The 20,323-nt window shown below is 45.4% G+C and overlaps 1 protein-coding gene across 1 annotated transcript; it reads right to left on the bottom strand.

Moving 5' to 3' along the window:
- Positions 1–1,968: 1,968 nt before the first annotated feature.
- On the bottom strand, positions 1,969–4,674 carry LOC145350667 (interleukin-17F-like). The gene is made up of 3 exons (XM_080199885.1): positions 4,581–4,674; positions 2,913–3,130; positions 1,969–2,312 (listed from the first exon to the last, which is right to left on the bottom strand). The coding sequence occupies exons 1-3, from the start codon at positions 4,611–4,613 to the stop codon at positions 2,075–2,077; spliced, it is 489 nt and encodes a 162-aa protein (XP_080056011.1). The 5' UTR covers positions 4,614–4,674; the 3' UTR covers positions 1,969–2,074.
- Positions 4,675–20,323: the final 15,649 nt, after the last annotated feature.

Below are 20,323 nucleotides of genomic sequence, written 5' to 3'. Positions count from 1 at the left end.
TGAATCTTTATTTAAAATCAAAATACACAGATGAGGCACTTTAGTCAGAAATATTTTATCCTTATATAAATATATAAAAATAACTTAATAAATTAACACAATTAATACATTCTCACAATTCAGTTTGAACATCAACCCAACCTTAATTAATTTAATGTGCTTTCTTCCACCTTTCCTGTACTTTCAGATTGCTACAACTCAGAGGGCTCGCTGGTTCTGGGATAATAGATTTCAACTGATGTTAGTGAGAGTTATGTGGGATCGGCTATGGGGCTAACATCTGGTCAGTGCTTGCAGACAGTTTTTGAGCCCACAAGCTACCCAGCATAGTCCACTGCTAACACCGTCACCATGCAGACTGCAACTGGCCACTCTTCACTTCCTGACTGGCTCATAGACCGGCATTTGCACTGCGGTTTGAGAGCTTGGTAAGGTCCCTCACAGAACCCCCTTCCTATCTTTACAAAACTCTGACACCTGTGACATGCCGTTACATGGAGTTAATTATACTGGGTTAGTTTCAGGAGATTTCACTGTCACACTAGCCCGGGAAGGAGTTGCTGTACATCCTGAACAACTATTAAAGCTAAGCAGAGAATCATTAGAATGTCGCTGACCTAATATTGCAGTTTATTTTTTGTGGGCAAGCTGGCAATGGGTGGGTTTGTGATCTCTGTCACTGCTCCCAGGGCTGGCTGTGAGGCAGGGAGAAATGGCAGAGGAAACTTGAATTGGGCCATTCCACATTGTCTAAGCACAGCCGAATCTCAACAATAAAGCAAAAGCCACAAACAACTTAAATGAAGCAATTATTTCAGCACAAGCCAACACAAGCATGGTACCAGCAAGTTCCATCTTGCCTCTGACATAGTCAGTACTTTGATACTCTGCTACACTCAGAACTGGTTACTCGTGTCTCACTCATCCCCTCTCTAAACAAATCCAATTTACATCAGATTCACTCCTCTGTACTGTCTCCCCCCATATTTTGAAGCAGATGTTAGCTGGGTTTACAATGACTAGTCTGCATCTATCACACACTCAAACTCATGCCCCACTGTCGCATTTCATTCATAGAATGTTATTTAGTAATTCTGTAGCATGGACAGGAGTATGTGGGAAAGATGCAGAGAGAGCCTTGCTCAATGCTTACTCTGAGAAGGCAGCACTTTGGGACCAGTGTACACAGGCTGACTGCCAGGAAGAGCCCTCATAGCTGTTGTGGATGACAAGCAAGATCCCAAATTTTGCAAACACACAACTTTGCTTTGTTTAGATGAAATTGGTATCTAGCTTAAAGAGAAATACAATATTGAAAAGTGTTGGAGAAATAGGTATCCATTCCATAAGTAGAGGCATAATCTCTGGAGGGAGAAGGGGAAAGGAGCATTGCTCTCAATGTGAATACTGGACCAGAACTCTAGCCTTTATAGGTCTTTCCCAGTCAGAGAAAGGCCGCAATGCTGATTCTGGTAAGGGTTGGGTCTGGCTGAGGGAAATGGTTCCCAATCCAGTCAACATCTGTCACAATAATTCAGTTATGGGGAGAAAGCTTTCAATTTTGTCATGCCCACTCTAGGGTAAACCAAGTACACCGAGGATTCAACATTGTTTGATTGTTCTTTTTTCCCTGAAAGGATATGGGATCTTTAGGGGATTTCTTAATCACATGAGGAAAGGAAATTTGGGAAATTTCTGTTCTTTAGAAGAGACCAGAATCAAAAAGATTGGAGTTTATGGAGCATTAACTGTTCTAACTGAAGGGCCAAATGCACCAGGAGGCCTGATCCTAAAATGAAGGTGACTCCTGTTAACCTGGGGGTGTGGGTGGGGTGTGGGAGGGGAGGTGGGGTTGGGAGGAATGGGGGGAGGGAGTTGAGGGGGGGAGTGGGGTGGGAGGGAGTTGAGGGGGGATGAGTTCGTGCCTCAAAACATTACTAATGACTTTCTGATAGCTCTTGATTTGAATGGTTTTCTTCCTCACTGTGAATTGGCCATTTAGAATAATAAAGACTGATTGGGTCGGGCTTTGCTGAAAGTAGCATTACCCTTTGTTGGGGCTTTGCTGCCTCCTTTAAGCACTCACAATATCTGGGTAGACACAGACACAGGCAACAGGGACCAGCATCTTCTCCGCACGGTAGGTGATATTGTGATCAGAGACCTTTTTCTTCTTCAAGACAATTATCTCCTGTTGGACAAGGACAGTGTTGAGATTTTGATCTTCGAACCCTTTGCTGTTCTTGCAATATGAACTCACACATTGTGCTTTAAAGATGGTGGAAGGGTAGCGATTGTCATCAGTGTCTTCCCTGAAACAGGAGAAAAAGGTAAATAAGTCAAACATTGCATCGATTCAATGGCACATTATCTGTTTGTTGGTGAGTATCCTAAGTTACACAGCTTCATTTGATTGCTTGATTGCTTAGTCCTGAATGAAAAGAAGCTTCTTATCATCATCTTGTCCTGACAGAGATTGAGATCAGAAACCCTCAAATCCCAAGGACCATGAAAACAGTTGATTAGCATTCAGTGGCAGAGTGTGATAGCCTAGTGAGGTGGAAAGAGCCAGTAGTGTGAGTGGACAGTTGGGAATACCATGATGACGTAGTGGGAGTGGGGATACGGGTATTAGTTAGAAACATAGAAACATTGAAAATAGGAGCAGGAGGAGGCCATTCAGCCCACTGAGCCTGCTCCACCATTCATTATGATCATTGTTGATCATCCAATTTAATAGCCTGATCTCCCTTCCCCTCCTGCAGCCTCTGATCCCCTTTGCCCCAAGTGTCATATCTAACTGTTTCTTAAAAACATGCAATGTTTTGGCCTTCCTTAGTTAACAACTTTGTAAAGGGAGTCAGCATTTTGATAATAGAATCGAGGAGAGGTATGAAGCAGGTTACACTTACTTGTAGATCCAGGGGGACAGGGAGCGATTATTGAAGCCACCTTTCAAGATAGGTGATGGAGTTTGAAGCAGCAACTTGATGTGATCCAAGTCCAACGTGTATTTTGTGTCCCTCCTCAAACGCGGCTGACACATCTTTGTTTTTTTATTCCTCACTTTTCCCGCAGTGGTGGTTTCGGCTAGGATGGTGAGCGTTACGATGAGCAACACAGCAGAGACCTGAACAAAAACGGGCCATTGTCAGAGAAAGCATCAACCATTGAGTATTAATTCACCTCCAGCTTCTGCCTCAACTTGTGATCTCTTTGGAGCAAGCATGTCGCTCTTGCCTTGCCTGGTGAATACTTAGAGGAGGCAATCCTTCAGATTATTCACCATTGTGTGCTGATCTTTAGGCTAAGTTTTCATCCTTCATAGATCTTAATATCCTCCCTCACTTCCCTCATCACCAATCAGAGAAGAATAGAGTGCAGGAGCAGGTGTTTAGCCCGCCATTCCTAGGCTAGCTCTTTCCCCCCTACTCTTTCTCCATTAGTGACGGAATTGCTTTCCTTTTGAAATATTTATATAATTTCCTTGTGGAAGTCACTAGCATTGTTCTGAGAATATCATTTCATTTTTGCAACCAGCAGCTGTACTCAGGTCTCAGGTCTCTGGGATTAGACTACTCACTGTGGTGTTATCACCATTTCTGTGGGCCTACAGTTTAACCTTTCAGATGAAACATGGAGCGAGGGTACCGAGCAATCTAATCAACAATAAAGCTGTTTCTTTTATTTTAGGAAAAAAGAATCTTCACAAAGAAACCTTTTTTGATGTTCAGACATTCCTGTCCTCCATAACCATAAAGCAGAGGTGAATTCAGGTTGACATATTGACAGAATCAATCATACACACAACCTCCAGTTTCAGGGATACCTTGGATTAGACAGCCCTCATCTTCACTGACATTTTCTCTTCACTTAGTTGGTAGCAGAACAAGAACTGGAGACATCACGTAGGATGACACCACTGATGGAGTGCTACACTGTTAGAGATACTGTCTTTTGAATGAGGCGCTAAGCCATGACCCTGATGGGTGGATGTGAAACATCACTGTTTACAAAAAGAGTAGTGGGTGTTACCCCAATAACCTGGCCAATATTTAACACTTAATCTGCAATGCCAACAATAGATTATCTTTTGCTGTTTCTAGGACTTTGTGGTGCTTTCATTCAATCTCTTTGCACAGCCCATGTACACTCCACCCCCCCATTTAATCACTTCCCACAGCCCACATGCAAACAAAAAATGATGTTAATTTCTTTCACCAGCTCCTGCTGAATATGTTTTTCAATTATCTGACATTGAAATGAAACACTGCAATTTTAAATCAGAGTGCAGTTTTGGTTGAGAGAGCCAGTACAGCTACTGTCATCGCATTTACACATTCACATCACCATTCCACAGCCTTATCTAATTCCTCAGTGTGACATTTGAATATTTTACTAGGTATTCATTGAAAACCAAACCTGTCGAAATATATTCAATTTTACAGCAAAGGAAAGAGAAAGTTTTGGTTGCAGTTCATCATTGGAATTCTCCCGATAAACGATTAGAACTCATACCATTCTTCTGTACACCCTTAGCGGCAACTGGCATTTCTTACTTTAACTATCCATCTACTCACCATTAGGGATCTTGGGCTGAATTTACAAAGCATCTTGTTGATTTTTGCTGCAGAATTTTCACAGAGACTCACTGGAGCTTGAAGCGGATGTGCCTGTTCTGTGTTCTCTCTTGAATCTGGTTGTCTGAGTACTTGCAGCGCCTTCTTTTATAGGGGACAACATTGACATGTGGTTTGCCGCAGGTTACTGGCATCAGCTCAGGGGTTTCCTACCTATTCATGTGGAAAATTATATCACTGAATGACTGAGTAAGGGGGGGGGTTGTTAGGTTGTTACCTGCAGGTTCTCCAACACCATGGACTTTCCTTCCTCTTTCTAATGATTTACAGCAGAATTATCTGGAAACCACATCTAACCTACTTTACAGAGGCAGGATCTGCGCTGCAGTCTATCTGCTCGGGTACCAGAAACTGATCTTTGCAGTTCGCATCTGAAGATGTGATGGTTGCCTCGTTTCATGGAAGGTATTGCTACTTGAGTGTGTGCGGACCCACACTGAGTAATAGGAATAATTGACGCAATGAGATGCTCTGACTGCACCGGCTACTAGTGTCCCAGATTTGACCCTAGTTTGTGCTGATTCACTTAGGTTTTGCCAGGCAAGACTTATCAAAGGGGCTAAACCCCTGACCTGGCTGCTCGGAACCATGGAGTATTATGGCCAATATCACAGGATAAACTTGTCTGATTTTCCTTCTTTTCAACTCTGCCAAAGGGTCATCCAGACTCTCAATGTTGGCTCTATTCCCTCTCCACAGGTGCTGCCAGACATGTGGAGATTTTCCATCATTCCCTGTGTTTGGTTCAGATTCCAGCATCCTGGTCAGTATCAGATTGGCTCAGTGATGACACTCCAGCCTCTCGGTCACACCTTTATGTCTGCAGACCCCATGCCAGAGACCAGAGTACAAAGTCTGGGCTGGCAATTCAGGGAGCATCTGAGGGAGGATTGGCTGAGCAGAAGCCTTTTCAGGTGAAAATGTTAAACTCGTCAGGCCACCAATCCCATGCCCATAAATATTCTGTCTTCTTCTTATGGTAATTTTATAAGAACATAAGAAATAGGAGCAGGAGTAGGCCATCTAGCCCTTCGAGTCTGCCCCGCCACTCAATAAGATCATGGCTGATCTGTCGTGTCTCAGTTCCACATTCCCACCCTCTCCCCATAACCCTTAATCCCCTCGCCTACCAAAAACCCATCAACCCGCGTCTTAAATAAATTTTAAATTTATGTTCCCTGGTTATAGACAAATTGAAATGCATTTCCTTGTGTTCATCATCACAGCCTTTCAGCAGCTCAGTCGGACTTCGTCTGAACCTGTCCAGTCCCATTAGAAGGAGCCCCAGTTTCTTTAGCTTCATAACTAAAGGAGCTAGTCATCAACTTCAGGAAATGTAGTGGAGAACATGCCCCTGTCTACGTCAACAAAGAAGAAGAAGAAATAGTCAAAAATTTCAAGTTTTTAGGTGTCCAGATAACCAACAACCTGTCGTGGTTTCCCGACATGCCAACACTAAAGTTAAGAAAGCTCCACCAACGCCTCTACTTTCTCAGAAGACTAAGGAAATTTGGCATGTCAGCTACAACTCTCACCAACTTTTACAGATGCACCTTAAAAAGCATTCTTTCTGGCTGTATCACAGCTTGGTATGGGCTCCTGCAATGCCCAAGACCGCAAGAAATTACAAAGGGCCATGAACAAAGCCCAGTCCATCACGCAAACCCTTCTTCCATCCATCGACTCTGTCTACGCTTCCTGCTTCCTTGGCAAAGCAGCCAGCATAATCAAGGACCCCCATGCGCCCCAGACATTCTCTCTTCCACCTTTATCTGTTGGGAAAAAGGTACAAAAATCTGAGGTCACGTACCAACCGACTCAACAGCTTCTTCTCTGCTGCTGTCAGACTTTCCCTCGCACTAAGTTGATCTTTCTCTACTACGACTGTAACACTACATTTTACACACATTGCTTTCCTTCTGTATGAATGGTATGCTTTGTCTGTATAGCGTGCAAGAAATAATACTTTTCACTGTATGCTAATACATGTGACAATAATAAATCAAAATCAAAAACTTTTCACCTCAGTATCTTTGCAAATCTCCTTAGCTCAATTTCCAATGTCCCACTTAGAGCTGGGCTTAATGTTTTTATGAAAAACAGAAAATGCTGGAAAAAGTCAGCAGGTCTGACAGCATCAATGGAGAGAGAATGTTTCAAGTCTCTGTGCCTCGAAAGAGAACTCAAATCATTAATTCAGTTTCTCTCTCCACAGATGCTGCCAGATCTGTTGAGTTTACCCAGCACTTTCTGTTTTTGTTTCAGATCTCCAGCGCCTTCAGAAACTTGCTTCTATCACAGTATTTTTAATCTAACCTCTTTGCAATGCGTTCTGGATTGGTATTTATTGGGCCTCTGATGGCCTGATACAATGCTCTGCCCACACTCAGCTCGACTCCCCCCACCCTCCTCCCCTGTGATCTTGGTTAAATCCCCTATTTCGCTTTCTATAATGGGGGATTTAACACTGAGATGAGAAGGAGCTACTTCTCATGGAAGGTGGTGAATGTGTGGAACTCGCTGCCACATTGCACCCTAACCCTAACACTGACCCTGACCCTGATCCTGACCCTGACCCTAACCCTAACACTGACCCTGATCCTAACCCTGACCCTAACCTTGACCCTGACCCAAACCCTAACTCAAATCTGACCATGACCCGAACCCTAACTCTGACCCTGATCCTAACCCTAACTCTGACCCTGACCCTAATAACCTAACCCTAACCCTGACTCTGACCCAACCCTAATCCCTAACCCTAACCCTGATGCTGACCCTAATTCTAACTCTGACCCTGAACCTAACCCTAACCCTGACCTTGACCCTGACCTAACCCGAACTCTGACCCTAACCCTGACCCTTACCCTAACTCTAGCCCTGATTCAATGAGTCTGAATCATTGAATGTTTTCAAGAAGGAAATAAATATATTTCTAATGAGAAAAAGGGATAAGGGGAGATGGGGAGAAGGTGGGGAGGTGAATTTGAGACCAGGGAGAGATCAGTCATGATCTGATTGAATGGCGGAGCAAGCTTGAAGGGCTGAATTTGCCAACTTCTGTTCTGAAGTCCAATGTTTTTAACCCATGTACCTGAGGTAGGGTCTGCTCTCTTTGTATATGTGAATAAGGTGAGACCCAAAATTCACTCAGGAACAAGTGAATGGCACTCAGTACACACTGCAGGCATTTTGTTAAGGTCATTGGCAACTAAACCAGGGGTCCTTAAATGGACCACTGTGACTATCTCCTGAACTGGTTATTATTTTACTGACCTTATTGTGGCGCTGGGGGGAGTGAGTGAGTTTCCTCCTGGTTCCATATTGAAGCCATTAGCCATTGCCAATCAGCATCCCTGTCACCCATTCGCCTTGATCCCCAGATATTTCTAAGTACCTTCCTTTTATTCTTTCAGGGATGCAAAGCCAGCGTTTATCTCCTGTCCCTAATTGTCCCGAGCAGGTGGTGGTGCCTGAGTTTTCTCCTGTGTTACTCCTTCCCTTTGCCCAAATCAGCTAAAGTGGTGAACAGACTCTGGGAGCACAGTTGGCACTCTCACCTAACCACTGAATATCGTGTTCCATTTTCTGCTCAATCCCGCATCTTGGAAATGTCCCCTTGCTGTTCGATTATAAAAACAAGAATAGAAGCAGGGACAGCTGACTTGTGAAGCTAAGGCAGTATTCAGTGGAGTCAAGAAGGTTAGGAAAGGGTTTTTTAAATATTTACTTCACCCTTAAAGTTACAAAGCCAATGCACAGAATCATAGAATCCCTACAGTGCGGAAGGCGGCCATTTGGCCCATCGAGCCTGCACTGATACCAATCCCATCCAGATCCTGTTCTCGTGGCATGGTGACACAGTGGTTAGCACTGCTGGCTCACAGGGCCAGCAACCTGGATTCAATTCCCGGCTCAGGTCACTGTCTGTGCAGAGTCTGCACATTCTCCCTGTGTCTGCACAAGTACCCTCTGGGTTCTCCAGCTTCGTCCCACAGTACAAGAGAGGTGCTGGATAGTTGCGTTGGCCATGCTAAATTCTCCCTCAGTGCACCCGAACAGGTGCCAGAGTGTGGTGACTGAAGGACTTTCACAGAAACTTCATAGCAGTGTTAATGTAAGCCTATTTGTTACAATAATAAACAAACTTTTAAGTAACCTCTCATATTAACCCTGCTAGTCCCCCTAGCACTAAGGGGCAATTTACCCTGGTCAATCTACCTAAACTGCAGATCTGTGGAGAAAACCAGAGCACCTGGAGGAAACCCACACAGACATGGGGGGAATGTGCAAACTTCACACAGACAGTGGCCCAAGCCAGGAATCGAACCTGGGTTCCTGGCACTGTGAGACAGCAGTGCTAACTGCTATACCACCATGCTGCAAATCCATCCCTTGCTTTCTCCAAAAACCAAATTCAAATTCCAGTTGAATCTAATTCATGGGCCTGACAAGAGACACAAACAAGATCCAAGCTGACAAGTTAAGGCATTGCCCCCTTCTTGGGCTTGGTCTGACATTTGATCTTAGCCAAAAATGGTCGAATTTGTTTAGGTTTAATCTCTACATGAACATTTGGTATAGATACCCTGATCTGCAGGGTATTTTTCACTTACCCTTTCCCCAGTTACGTTAGCTTTGTAAGTCACTGCGTATCTGAGCTTCTGCCCAGGATTAACACAAAAAAATCTGCCAATTCATCTCTCTCCATCAACTGACAATCACATTCTTAGAAAGAAAGCTTAACTTCAAAGTGATCTGCCGGGCAGCCAGGATGCCACAGTGACGTTAGATGAAAGAGGAAGACTTGTTTTGTATGTTATAAGCTCTTGGCAAAGCACACAAAGTAAATATGCGAGCAAACAAATTGGGAGCAGGGGTAGGAAAATTAAATCTCATCGTGTCTGAGCAGATGATAACCTCAACCCCATATTCTTGCCCCCAAATAACCTTTCACCCCTTGTTAGAAGTAAAGTTTATTTACTTGCCACAAGTAAGGCTTACAGTAACACTGCAGTGAAGTTACTGTGAAATTCCCCTTGTCGCCACATTTCAGCACCTGTTCGGGTCAATGCACCTAACCTAATCAACCCATATTCCTACACGTCCCAATACCCATTCACCCCCTTGTTAATCAAGCCATATTCCTACCTGCCCCAGGTAACCTTTCACCTCCTCGTTAATCAAGAATCTACCCAGCTCTGGTTCAAAAATATTCAAAGACTGTGCTTCACTATCTTTTGAGGAACAGAGTTCCAGAGATTCATGATCCTCTGAAGGAAACATTTCTTCTCATCTTTGCCCTAAATGGGTGACCTCTTCTTTTTAAACAGTGATCCCTAGTTCTTATATTTCTGGAAGATATTTGCTAAGATGCCACATCAAAAGTTATTGTGGAAAATAAAAGCTCATGATGTAGGAATAACATACTGGCATAGATAGAAGATAGGCTCAGCTAACTGGAAACAGAAAGCTGACCAAAATGGATCTGTACTGCTGGGATTCTACGATTCTGTGGTGGCACAGTGGTTAGCACTGCTGCCTCACATCACCAGAGATCCAGGTTCAATTCTGGTCTCGGTTCACTGTCTGTGTGGAGTTTTCACTTTCTCCCTGTGTCAGTGTGGGTTTCCTCCGGGTGCTCCAGTTTCCTTCCACAGTCCAAAGGTGTGCAGGTTCGGTTGATCAGTCGGGATAAACTGACCCTAGTGTCAGTGGGATTAACAGGGTAAATCAGGATTACAGGAATAGGGCCTGTGTAGGATTGTGGCTGGTACAGATTCGATGGGCCAAATGGCTCCTCCTGTATTGTAGGGATTCTATGAGTCTCTGGAACTCTCTTCCTCGAAAGGCAGAGGAAGCAGACTCTTTTAATATTTTTAAAACAGAGCGAGATAGATTCTAAGTGAAGGAGTGAATGGTTGATGGGGGCTGGCAGGAACGTAGAGGTTACATAAAGATCAGCTCTTACCTGATTGAATGCAGAGCAGGCCTAAGGGGCCCAGTGGCCTACTCCTGCTCTTAATTTGTGTATTTGAATGTTCTTTCTCAGAAATATCACGAATCAAATTTGATTAGATGTGGCTTGAAGATTAATTGCATTTGCAATGAATCGACCGCAAATAAGGTACTGGTGCGTGGAGAAGCAGACATCAGTTCACCCTAAGCCAAGTCTTTCTCATTTATTGGACGGAGGGAACTCCTTCCTTGACTCATCAGCAAATGTGCTTCATTGCAACTATGGCGGTATAAGAGCAGAACATGAGCTAGTACTGACAGGAGTCTCCAGCTGACGTGTGTGCGATCTTGCAGACACTGAGACAGATGTTGAATGAAGCATCCATCAGGTAAGTGGATGAACCACCTTTTCCTTGTCAGTCTCAGGCTGACATTGTATGTTAGTGAACGAGAGATTGCTTTTTAGTATAATGAGTGAAGAATCCTTTGAAACAATGATTTTATATGAGCACACACTCTCTCCTGGTCCACGAGACTGTTGTCTGCATCATTAATTCTCAAAATCCCACTTACTGTCCTGTCTGGAGACAATACACATCTCTTTAACCTGTGCTTAATGCTATCTCCACTCACATTGTCTGCACCTTCAAGACTTGATTAGTTGTAAAGACTCGCATTCTAATCAGTATTCTGTAAATTCTTTATATGGTTAATATGTTTAACCTATGCTTAATGCTATCTCCACTCACATTGTCTGCAACCTTCAAACTTGATTAGCTGTAAAGACTCGCATTCTAGTCAGCATTCTGTAAACTGAGTGTGTGCCTTTATATGCCCTGTCTGTGACCAGAACCCCCCACTCACCTGACGAAGGAGCAGCGTTCCGAAAACTAGTGGCGTTTGCCACCAAATAAACCTGTTGGACTTTAACCTGGTGTTGTGAGAATTCTTACTGTGTTTACCCCAGTCCAACGCTGGCATCTCCACATCAATTCCCCAACCAGTCCATTCTCATCTTGAAAGTGGTCAGTTTGAAGGAATGAGCTTCCCACACAGTCAGGGAAGGTAATGAAAGCTCTGTACCTGTCTCACTGGCACAGACCAGGAAGGTGGAGTGGGAAAGATAGCGAACAATGAGTAATTTTTGAGGCTCTGCAAATTCTCACTGAGGAAGAAAAGGGAAGATCTGAATTTCTGTAACTACTTTTGCAAACCTGGCTGCTCCAGTGTTTGACATTGAAGTCACTGTTATGCTGTAAGAAATCTATGAATTTCCAATAATCTGCATTGTGATAATGGTTACTGTGAATCTCTGGAATTCTCTGCCCATTGAAGTGGTGGAGGCTGCCTCGCTAAATATTTTTAAGATGCGGGTTGATGGGTTCTTGATAAGAGAGGGGATTAAGGGTTATGGGGAGAGGGCGGGAAAGTGGAACTGAGCCATGACAGATCAGCCATGATCTTATTGAATGGCGGGGCAGTCTCGAGGGGCTAGATGGCCTACTCCTGCTCCTATTTCTTATGTTCTTATGTTACACAATCTGGTTAGTGATGTTGATTGTGGGAGAAAAAGTTACTGAGAAAATTCCCTGCCTTTTGAAGTCGATCTTTGGGATGTCCACTTGGTGAGCTGGACTGCACCTTGCTTTCACATATCATCTGCAATACACCAGGGCTGATTCCTTCAATACTGCACCGAGTGTGTCAGCCAGGATCACACACACACAAGCTCCAGGCTGGGGCTCAAATCCATGATCTACTGATTCAGAATCAAAACCGCAACTCACAGTGTCAAAGCTGAACAGGATCAGAGGAAGCTGAACGCTGATATAATTGTTGTTTGACTATTCTGAAGAGACTGGTTGATGGCCGTATGACAAGTTGTTTCACCTTCTCCAGGACATTCCAACGAAAGGACGCAGCCTTGGTTTAGAGGGGAGAATTCAAAACTAACCTGCCATAAAGATATTCAGTGAGTGAGTGAACACTTCAGTTCAATTTAGTGTGGTTAAAGTTTATAAAATAATAATTGACACAGTGTTTATGTGGCTGTAAAAACACAGAAAACAAGAACAGGCGTAGACCATTTGGTCCATTCAGTCTGCTCCACCATTCAACTTGATCACAGGTCACTAAAAGTGACAACGCAGGTGGAGAAGGTAGTCAAGAAGGCATACAACATGCTTGCCTTCATTGACTGAGGCATTGAGTTTAAAAATTGGCAAGTCATGTTGCAGATTTATAGAACCTTAGTTAGGCCGCATTTGGAATAGAGCCTTCAATTCTGGTCACCACACTACCAGAAGGATGTGGAGGCTTTGGAGAGGGGCAGATGGAGTACAATGTTGGCAAATGTGAGGTTATCCACTTTGGTTGGAATAATAGTAGGAAGGACTACTACTTACAGGGCGAAAAGCTGCAGCATGCTACGGTGCAGAGGGACCTGGGGGTCCTTGTGCATGAGTCGCAAAAACCCAGCCTACAGGTGCAGCAGGTGGTCAGGAAGGCAAATGGGATGCTGGCCTTCATAGCGAGGGGGATTGAATATAAAGGTAGGGAGGTCTTGGCTGCAACTGTACAGGGCACTGGTGAGGCTGCAGCTGGAGTACTGTGTGCAGTTTTGGTCACTGCACTTGCGCAAGGATATTTTGGCCTTGGAGGGAGTGCAGAGGAGGTTCACTAGGCTGATACCGGAGTTGAGGGGGTTGAGCTATGAAGAGAGGCTGAATAGACTGGGCTTGTAGTCGTTAGAGTTTAGAAGGATGAGGGGGGATCTGACTGAGACATATAAGATGATGAAAGGGATGGATAGGGTAGAGGTGGAGAGGTTCTTCCCGCTCAGAAAGGACAGCAGGACGAGAGGGCACAGCCTCAAGATAAGGGGGGGTGCGGTTTAGAATGGAGTTGAGGAGGAACTTCTTCACTCAAAGGGTGGTGAATCTCTGGAATTCTCTGCCCGTTGAAGTGGTGGAGGCTACTTCGCTAAATATATTTAAGACGCGGGTAGGTAGGTTTTTGGTAGGCAAGGGGATTAAGGGTTATGGGGAGAAAGCAGGAAAGTGGAACTGAGCCACTTCAGATCAGCCATGATCTTACTGAATGGCGGGGCAGGCTCGAAGGGCTAGATGGCCTACTCCTGCTCCTATTTCTTATGTTCTTATTTACAGAAAAGATTTACCAGGATGTTACCTGGTATGGAGGGCATTAGCTATGAGGAGAGGTTGGAGAAACTTGGTTTGTTTGTGGAGCGACAGAGGTTGAGGGGCAACCTGACAGAAGTCTCCAAGATTATGAGAGGCATGGACAGAGTGGAAAGTCAGAAGCCTTTTCCCAGGGTGAAAGGGTCAATTACTGGGGGGCACAGGTTTAAGATGTGAGGAGCAAGGTTTAAAGGTATACGGGGCAAATTGTTTTTACACAGAGGGTGGTGGGTGCCTGGAACTCGCTGCTGGGGGAGGTAGTGGAAGCAGATACAACAGTGAGCTTTAAGGGGCTTCTTGTCAAATAAATGAATAGAGTGGGAATAGAGGGATATGGACCCCAGAACGGTAGGGGGTTTTAGTTCAGTCAGGCAGCACGGTTGGTACAGGCTTGGAGGGCCGAAGGGCCTGTTCATGTGCTGTAATTTTCTCTATTCTTTGTCCTTGATCATGACTGATCTTCCACATCAACACCACTTTCCCCACGATCCCCATATCCCTAAATATCTTTACCACCTAGAAATGTATCCATCTCTGTCTTAAACATACTTGACGACTGAGCCTCCAGTCTCTGGGGAAGAAAATTCCAGAGATTCACCACCCTCTGAGTGAAGAAATTCTTCCTCCTCCCAGTTGTAAATGGCCTGCCTCAATCTGAGATAGTGGGTGAGATTTTATAGCCTCGCTCGACCAGAGACCAGAAAAACCCGCCTGAGGCCTAAGAACTGTTCCAATGTCCACTCCTCGCCTGCTCCGATTTCCGTGGCGGACGGGAAGGTAGAATTCCGGCCTGTGTCTCCTGGTTCTGCATCCTGGATCCTGGATTCTAGATCATATTACGGTCACCTTCACAACAAGGTGATTAACTTGTCCTTTCTCATTGCACAATACAAGATCTAAAATAATCAGTTTTCAAATTTAGTCTGACTATATACAAGATGATCAGAGGGTTAGATAGGGTGGATCGTGAGAGCCTTTTTCCTCGGATGGTGATGGCTAACACAAGGGGACATTGCTTTAAATTAAGGGGTGGTAATTATAGGACGGATGTCAGAGGTAGGTTCTTTACTCAGAGGGTAGTAAGGGTGTGGAATGCCCTGCCTGCAGCAGTTGTGGACTCGCCAACTTTAAGGGTATTCAGATGGTCAGTGGATAGGCGTATGGATAACATTGGAATAGTTTAGGTTAGAGGGTCATTAGATTGGTTCCACTAGTCAGACCAACATCGAGGGCTGAAGGGCCTGTACTGCGCTGGAATGTTCTATGTTCTAAATTGTTCTGGAAAATCATTTTGTGTGTAACCCAGGAATTTGTGCTGTTTCATTGTGGGGGGTTTCAGATATCTCAATGCTGCGATCTAGAAGCTTATATATTTAAACATGAGCTGTTTATTGGTAAATGGTATTTAACTCCTTTCGGATTCCACGTTACTGCGGCTGCCAGACTGTTTTACCCACACACCACACTCCCCAGGCTCACAGTAACCCTGGCTGTGTCAAGCACGTTTACACCACTGAGCCACACAAGACACCACCACACGTGTTAATTCGGTTTAACCTGTCTGTTAAGTGGATGGAAATTCCCTATAATTAATGACGTTGTTACAAACACCTTTACTGTACTGATTTATACTGTGCCCTACATTACCATAAACACATCCTATCAATATTTGCTGTCCCTTGCAGTTTCTTTGCTGCACTCGAGCTGATTCTACATCTACTCTATCGATCTCACCCTAGCGGGACCCCACCTCCTTCTTGCCTGTGCTTCCTCAATGCCGGATACCCTGAAACTTGGTCACCCGGCAGCCACATCCCTGTAAAGGCTCCGACTGCCGTCAATTCATCCACCTTGTTCCAAAGGCGTCTCGCGTTCACGCCGAATGTCTTTCATTCGGTACGGGTTTCTGGTTTAAAAACCAGGCTGTCCCCCAGGGGATATTTTTCTGCGTGTCACAGCACCTGTTTCAGAATGGAACTGAAGAGACGTGAACCCTGAAACGTTGTTCGCAGAGTGTCAGCAGCAACCACAATGAGAAAGCAGCAACAGGAATCAAACACGGTGCAGACTCACTGCTCCCGACAACAGGCATTTTCACTGAGGCTCAATCTTCTCATCACCAGAATGCATGTGGCACTCAGCCCTAAACACATTCACAGAGAGGAGAGGTACAGGCACGGGGAGGAGAGGTACAGGCAGAGGGAGGAGAGTTACAGGCACAAGAGAGGACAGGTACAGGCAGAGGGAGGAGAGTTACAGGCACAGGAAGGAGAATTACAGGCACAGGGAGGAGAGTTACAGTCACAGAGAGGAGAGGTACAGGCACAGGGAGGACAGGTACAGGCACAGGGAGGACAGGTACAGGCACACGGAGGACAGGTACAGGCATAGAGAGGAGAGTCACAGGCACAGAGACAAGAGTTTCAGGCACAGAGAGGAGAATTTCAGGTGCGGGGTGGGAGTTCCAGGTGCAGGGGGGACAGTTCCAGGCACAGGCAGGAGAGTTATAGGTGCAGGGAGGAACGGTACAGGCACTGATACTCTGGCTATTGGTCCTTTACAGTAGTTGAGAATCAACACACCCCCCAGCCCCCGATTTGCCGACAGCGCCATTATACCTGAGTAACAAAGTGTTTGAGCTCACATTTGATAACTCATTAGACACACACGCACACACCCATAGAATCCCTACATTACAGGAAGTGGCCATTTGGCCCATCAAGCCTTTGAAAGAGCATCCAACCAGACCCACCTCGCCCTATCCCTGTAACCCTACGCATTTACCATGGCCAATCCCCCTAACCTACACGTCTTTGGATTGCGGGAGGAAGCTGGAGCACCCGGAGGAAACCCATACAGACACAGGGAGAACATGCAGACTCCACACCAAGTGACCCAAGCCAGGAATTGAACCAGGGTCCCTGGCGCTGTGAGGAGCAGTGCTAACCATTGTGCCACCGTGCTGCCCTACACTATGCCACACATGCACGCTCACACAGTAACTGTTTGTGGCCTTGGTTTTATTTTTAACATCTCTGAGTTTGTAAACGGTTGTTTGGTTGTTTCCATCAGAATAAACAAAGAACAAAGAAAATTCCAGCACAGGAACAGGCCCTTCGGCCCTCCAAGCCTGCACCGACCATGCTGCCTGACTGAACTAAAACCCCCTACGCTTCTGGGGTTCGGATCCCTCTATTCCCATCTCATTCATATACTTGTCAAGATGCCCCTTAAGAGTCACTACGGTATCTGCTTCCACTACCTCCCCCGACAATGAGTTCCAGACACCCACTACTCTCTGTGTAAAACATCTGCTTTGTACCTCTCTTTTGAAACTTACCCCTCGCACCTTAAACCTGTGCCCTCGAGTAATTGACTCTTCCATCCTGGGAAAAAGCTTCTGACTATCCACTCTGTCCATGCCCCTCATAATCTTGTAGACTTCTATCAGGTCTCCCCTCAACCTTCGTCGCTCCATTGAGAACAAACCAAGTTTCTCCAACCTCTTCTCATAGCTAATGCCCTCCATACCAGGCAACATCTTGGTAAATCTTTTCTGTATCCTCTCCAAAGCCGACACATCCTTCTGGTAGCGTGGCGACCAGAATTGAACACTATATTCCAAGTGCGGCCTAACTAAGGTTCTATAAAGCTGCAACGTGACTTGCCAATTTTTAAACTCAATGCTCCAGCCGATGAAGTCAAGCATGCCGTATGCTTTCTTGACTACCTTCTCCACCTGTATTGCCACTTTCAGTGACCTGTGTACCTGTACACCCAGATCCCTTTGCCTATCAATACTCTGAAGGGTTCTGCCATTTACTATATATTTCCTATCTGTATTAGACCTTACAAAATGCATTACCTCACATTTGTCCAGATTAAACTCCATCTGTCACCTCTCTGCCCAAGTCTCCAACTGATCTATATCCTGCTGTATCCTCTGATGGTCCTCATCGCTATTCCAGTAAGGATGACGCTGGTGGGTGTCATCCATAGGCCCCCAAATAATGATCTGGAGGTGGGGCGGGCTGTTAACGCGCAAATAAATGCGGTGTGCAGGAATGGAACAGCGATAATTATGGGGGATTTCAATCTACATGTTGATTGGTCGACCCATGTTTAACGCGGTGGGCTTGAGGAAGAGTTCTTGGAATGCTGCCGGGATAGTTTCCTTGAACAATGTGTGTTGGAGCCGACGAGGGAGCGAGCTATCTTGAATCTGGTGTTATGTAATGAGGCAGGTAGAATTGGGGACCTTGTGGTGAAGGATCCTCTTGGGAAGAGTGATCATTGTATGGTGGAGTTTCTGATGCAGATGGAGGAGGAGAAAGTGGGTTCCCGGACATGTGTCCTTTGTTTGAACAGAGGGGAGTACGGTAGGATGAGAGAGGAATTGGCGAATGTTGATTGGGGAGCGCATTGGAAGCTAGGTCTGCTGAGGAACAGTGGAGGATCTTTAAGGAGATCTTTCTTGGTGCTCAGCAGAAATTTATTCCGATGGTTAAAAAGGATCGTAGGAGTAGAGATAATCAGCCGTGGATAACAAAGGAGGTAAAGGAGAGTATTAAATTAAAAGTGGATGCGTTTAGAGTGGCTAAGAGTAGTGGGCGAGGAGAGGATTGGGAGAGGTTTAAATATCAACAAAGAATGACAAAGAAGTTGATAAAGAAGGGTAGGATAAACTATGAAGCTGGGCTAGCACTTAATATAAAAAAGGATAGTAAGAGTTTTTATAAATATATAAAAAGGAAGAGGCTGACTAGGGTGAATGTTGGTCCCTTAGAGGATGAGAGGGGGGACTTAGTGGTAGGGAATGGGGAAATGGCTGAGGCCTTGAATAACTTTTTTGTTTCGGTCTTCACGGAGGAGCAATTATAGGCCGGTTAGTTTAACGTCTGTTGTAGGTAACATGTTAGAATCCGTGATCAAGGAGAAAATAGTGAGACATCTTGAGGGGAATTGTTTGATCGAGCAGACGCAGCACGGTTTCGTTAAGGGGAAGTCGTGTCTGACGAATTTATTGGAGTTCTATGAGGATGTGTCTAGGGCGGTGGATAGAGGAGAGTCGGTGGATGTGGTGTTTCTTGATTTTCAGAAGGCGTTTGATAAGGTGCCGCACAAGAGGTTATTGCAGAAGGTTAGGGGGCATGGAGTTGGGGGTAGGGTGTTAGCGTGGATAGGGGATTGGCTGTCAAATAGGAGGCAGAGAGTGGGGGTCAATGGGTGCTATTCGGATTGGCGGTTGGTGACGAGTGGAGTGCCCCAGGGGTCGGTGCTGGGGCCTCAGCTATTTACCATTTATATAGATGATCTGGAGGAGGGAACTGAGTGTATGGTGTCGAAATTTGCTGATGACACCAAGATTGGTGGAACGGCAAATTGTGCGGAGGGTGTGGAGAGTCTGCAGAAGGATCTAGATAGGCTGGGCGAATGGGCCAGGAACTGGCAAATGGAATTTAATGTTGGCAAGTGTGAAGTTGTCCACTTTGGTAGGAAGAATGGTAGGAAGGACTTTTACTTACATGGCGAAAAACTGCAGCATGCTACGGTGCAGAGGGACCTCGGGGTCCTTGTGCATGAGTCGCAAAAACCCAGCTTGCAGGTGCAGCAGGTGGTCAGGAAGGCAAATGGGATGCTGGCCTTCATAGCGAGGGGGATTGAATATAAAAGTAGGGAGGTCTTGCTGCAACTGTACAGGGCACTGGTGAGGCCACAGCTGGAGTACTGTGTGCAGTTTTGGTCGCTGCACTTACGCAAGGATATTTTGGCCTTGGAGGGAGTGCAGAGGAGGTTTACTAGGCTGATACTGGAGTTGAGAGGGTTGAACTATGAGGAGAGACTGAATAAACTAGGCTTGTACTCGTTAGAGTTTAGAAGAATGAGGGGAGATCTCATTGAGACATATAAGATGATGAATGGGATGGATAGGATAGAGGTGGAGAGGCTCTTCCCGCTCAGAAAGGACAGTAGGACTAGGGGGCAGAACCTCAAGATAAAGGGGGGGCGGTTTAGAACGGAGTTGAGGAGAAACTTCTTCACTCAAAGGGTGGTGAATCTCTGGAATTCTCTGCCCGTTGAAGTGGTGGAGGCTGCCTCGCTAAATATATTTAAGACGCAGGTTGATAGGTTTTTGATAGGCGAGGGGATTAAGGGTTATGGGGAGAGGGCGGGAATGTGGAACTGAGACACGACAGATCAGCCATGATCTTATTGAATGGCGGGACAGGCTCGAGGGGCTAGATGGCCTACTCCTGCTCCTATTTCTTATGTTCTTATGAAGGATAACTATGGCAAGTTTCGGGAAGCTTGGATAATGAGAGATATTGTGAGCTTAGTAAAAGAGAAAAAGGAAGCATTTGTCAAAGCTGGGAGGCTAGGAACAGTGGAAGCAAGTGTGGAATACAAGGAAAGTAGAAAGAAACTTAAGCAAGGAGTAAGAAGAGCTAAAAGGGGTCATGAAAAAGCATTGGCCGGCAGGATTAAGGAAAATCCCAAGGCTTTTTACACATATATAAAGAGCAAGAG

Source organism: Carcharhinus amblyrhynchos, chromosome 12 (assembly GCF_965287045.1).
Source record: "Carcharhinus amblyrhynchos chromosome 12, sCarAmb.v2.hapA, whole genome shotgun sequence".
Classification (NCBI taxonomy): Eukaryota; Metazoa; Chordata; class Chondrichthyes; order Carcharhiniformes; family Carcharhinidae; genus Carcharhinus; species Carcharhinus amblyrhynchos.
Note: the sequence above shows the minus strand (reverse complement) of the source record. Positions and strands in the feature narration are given on the sequence as shown.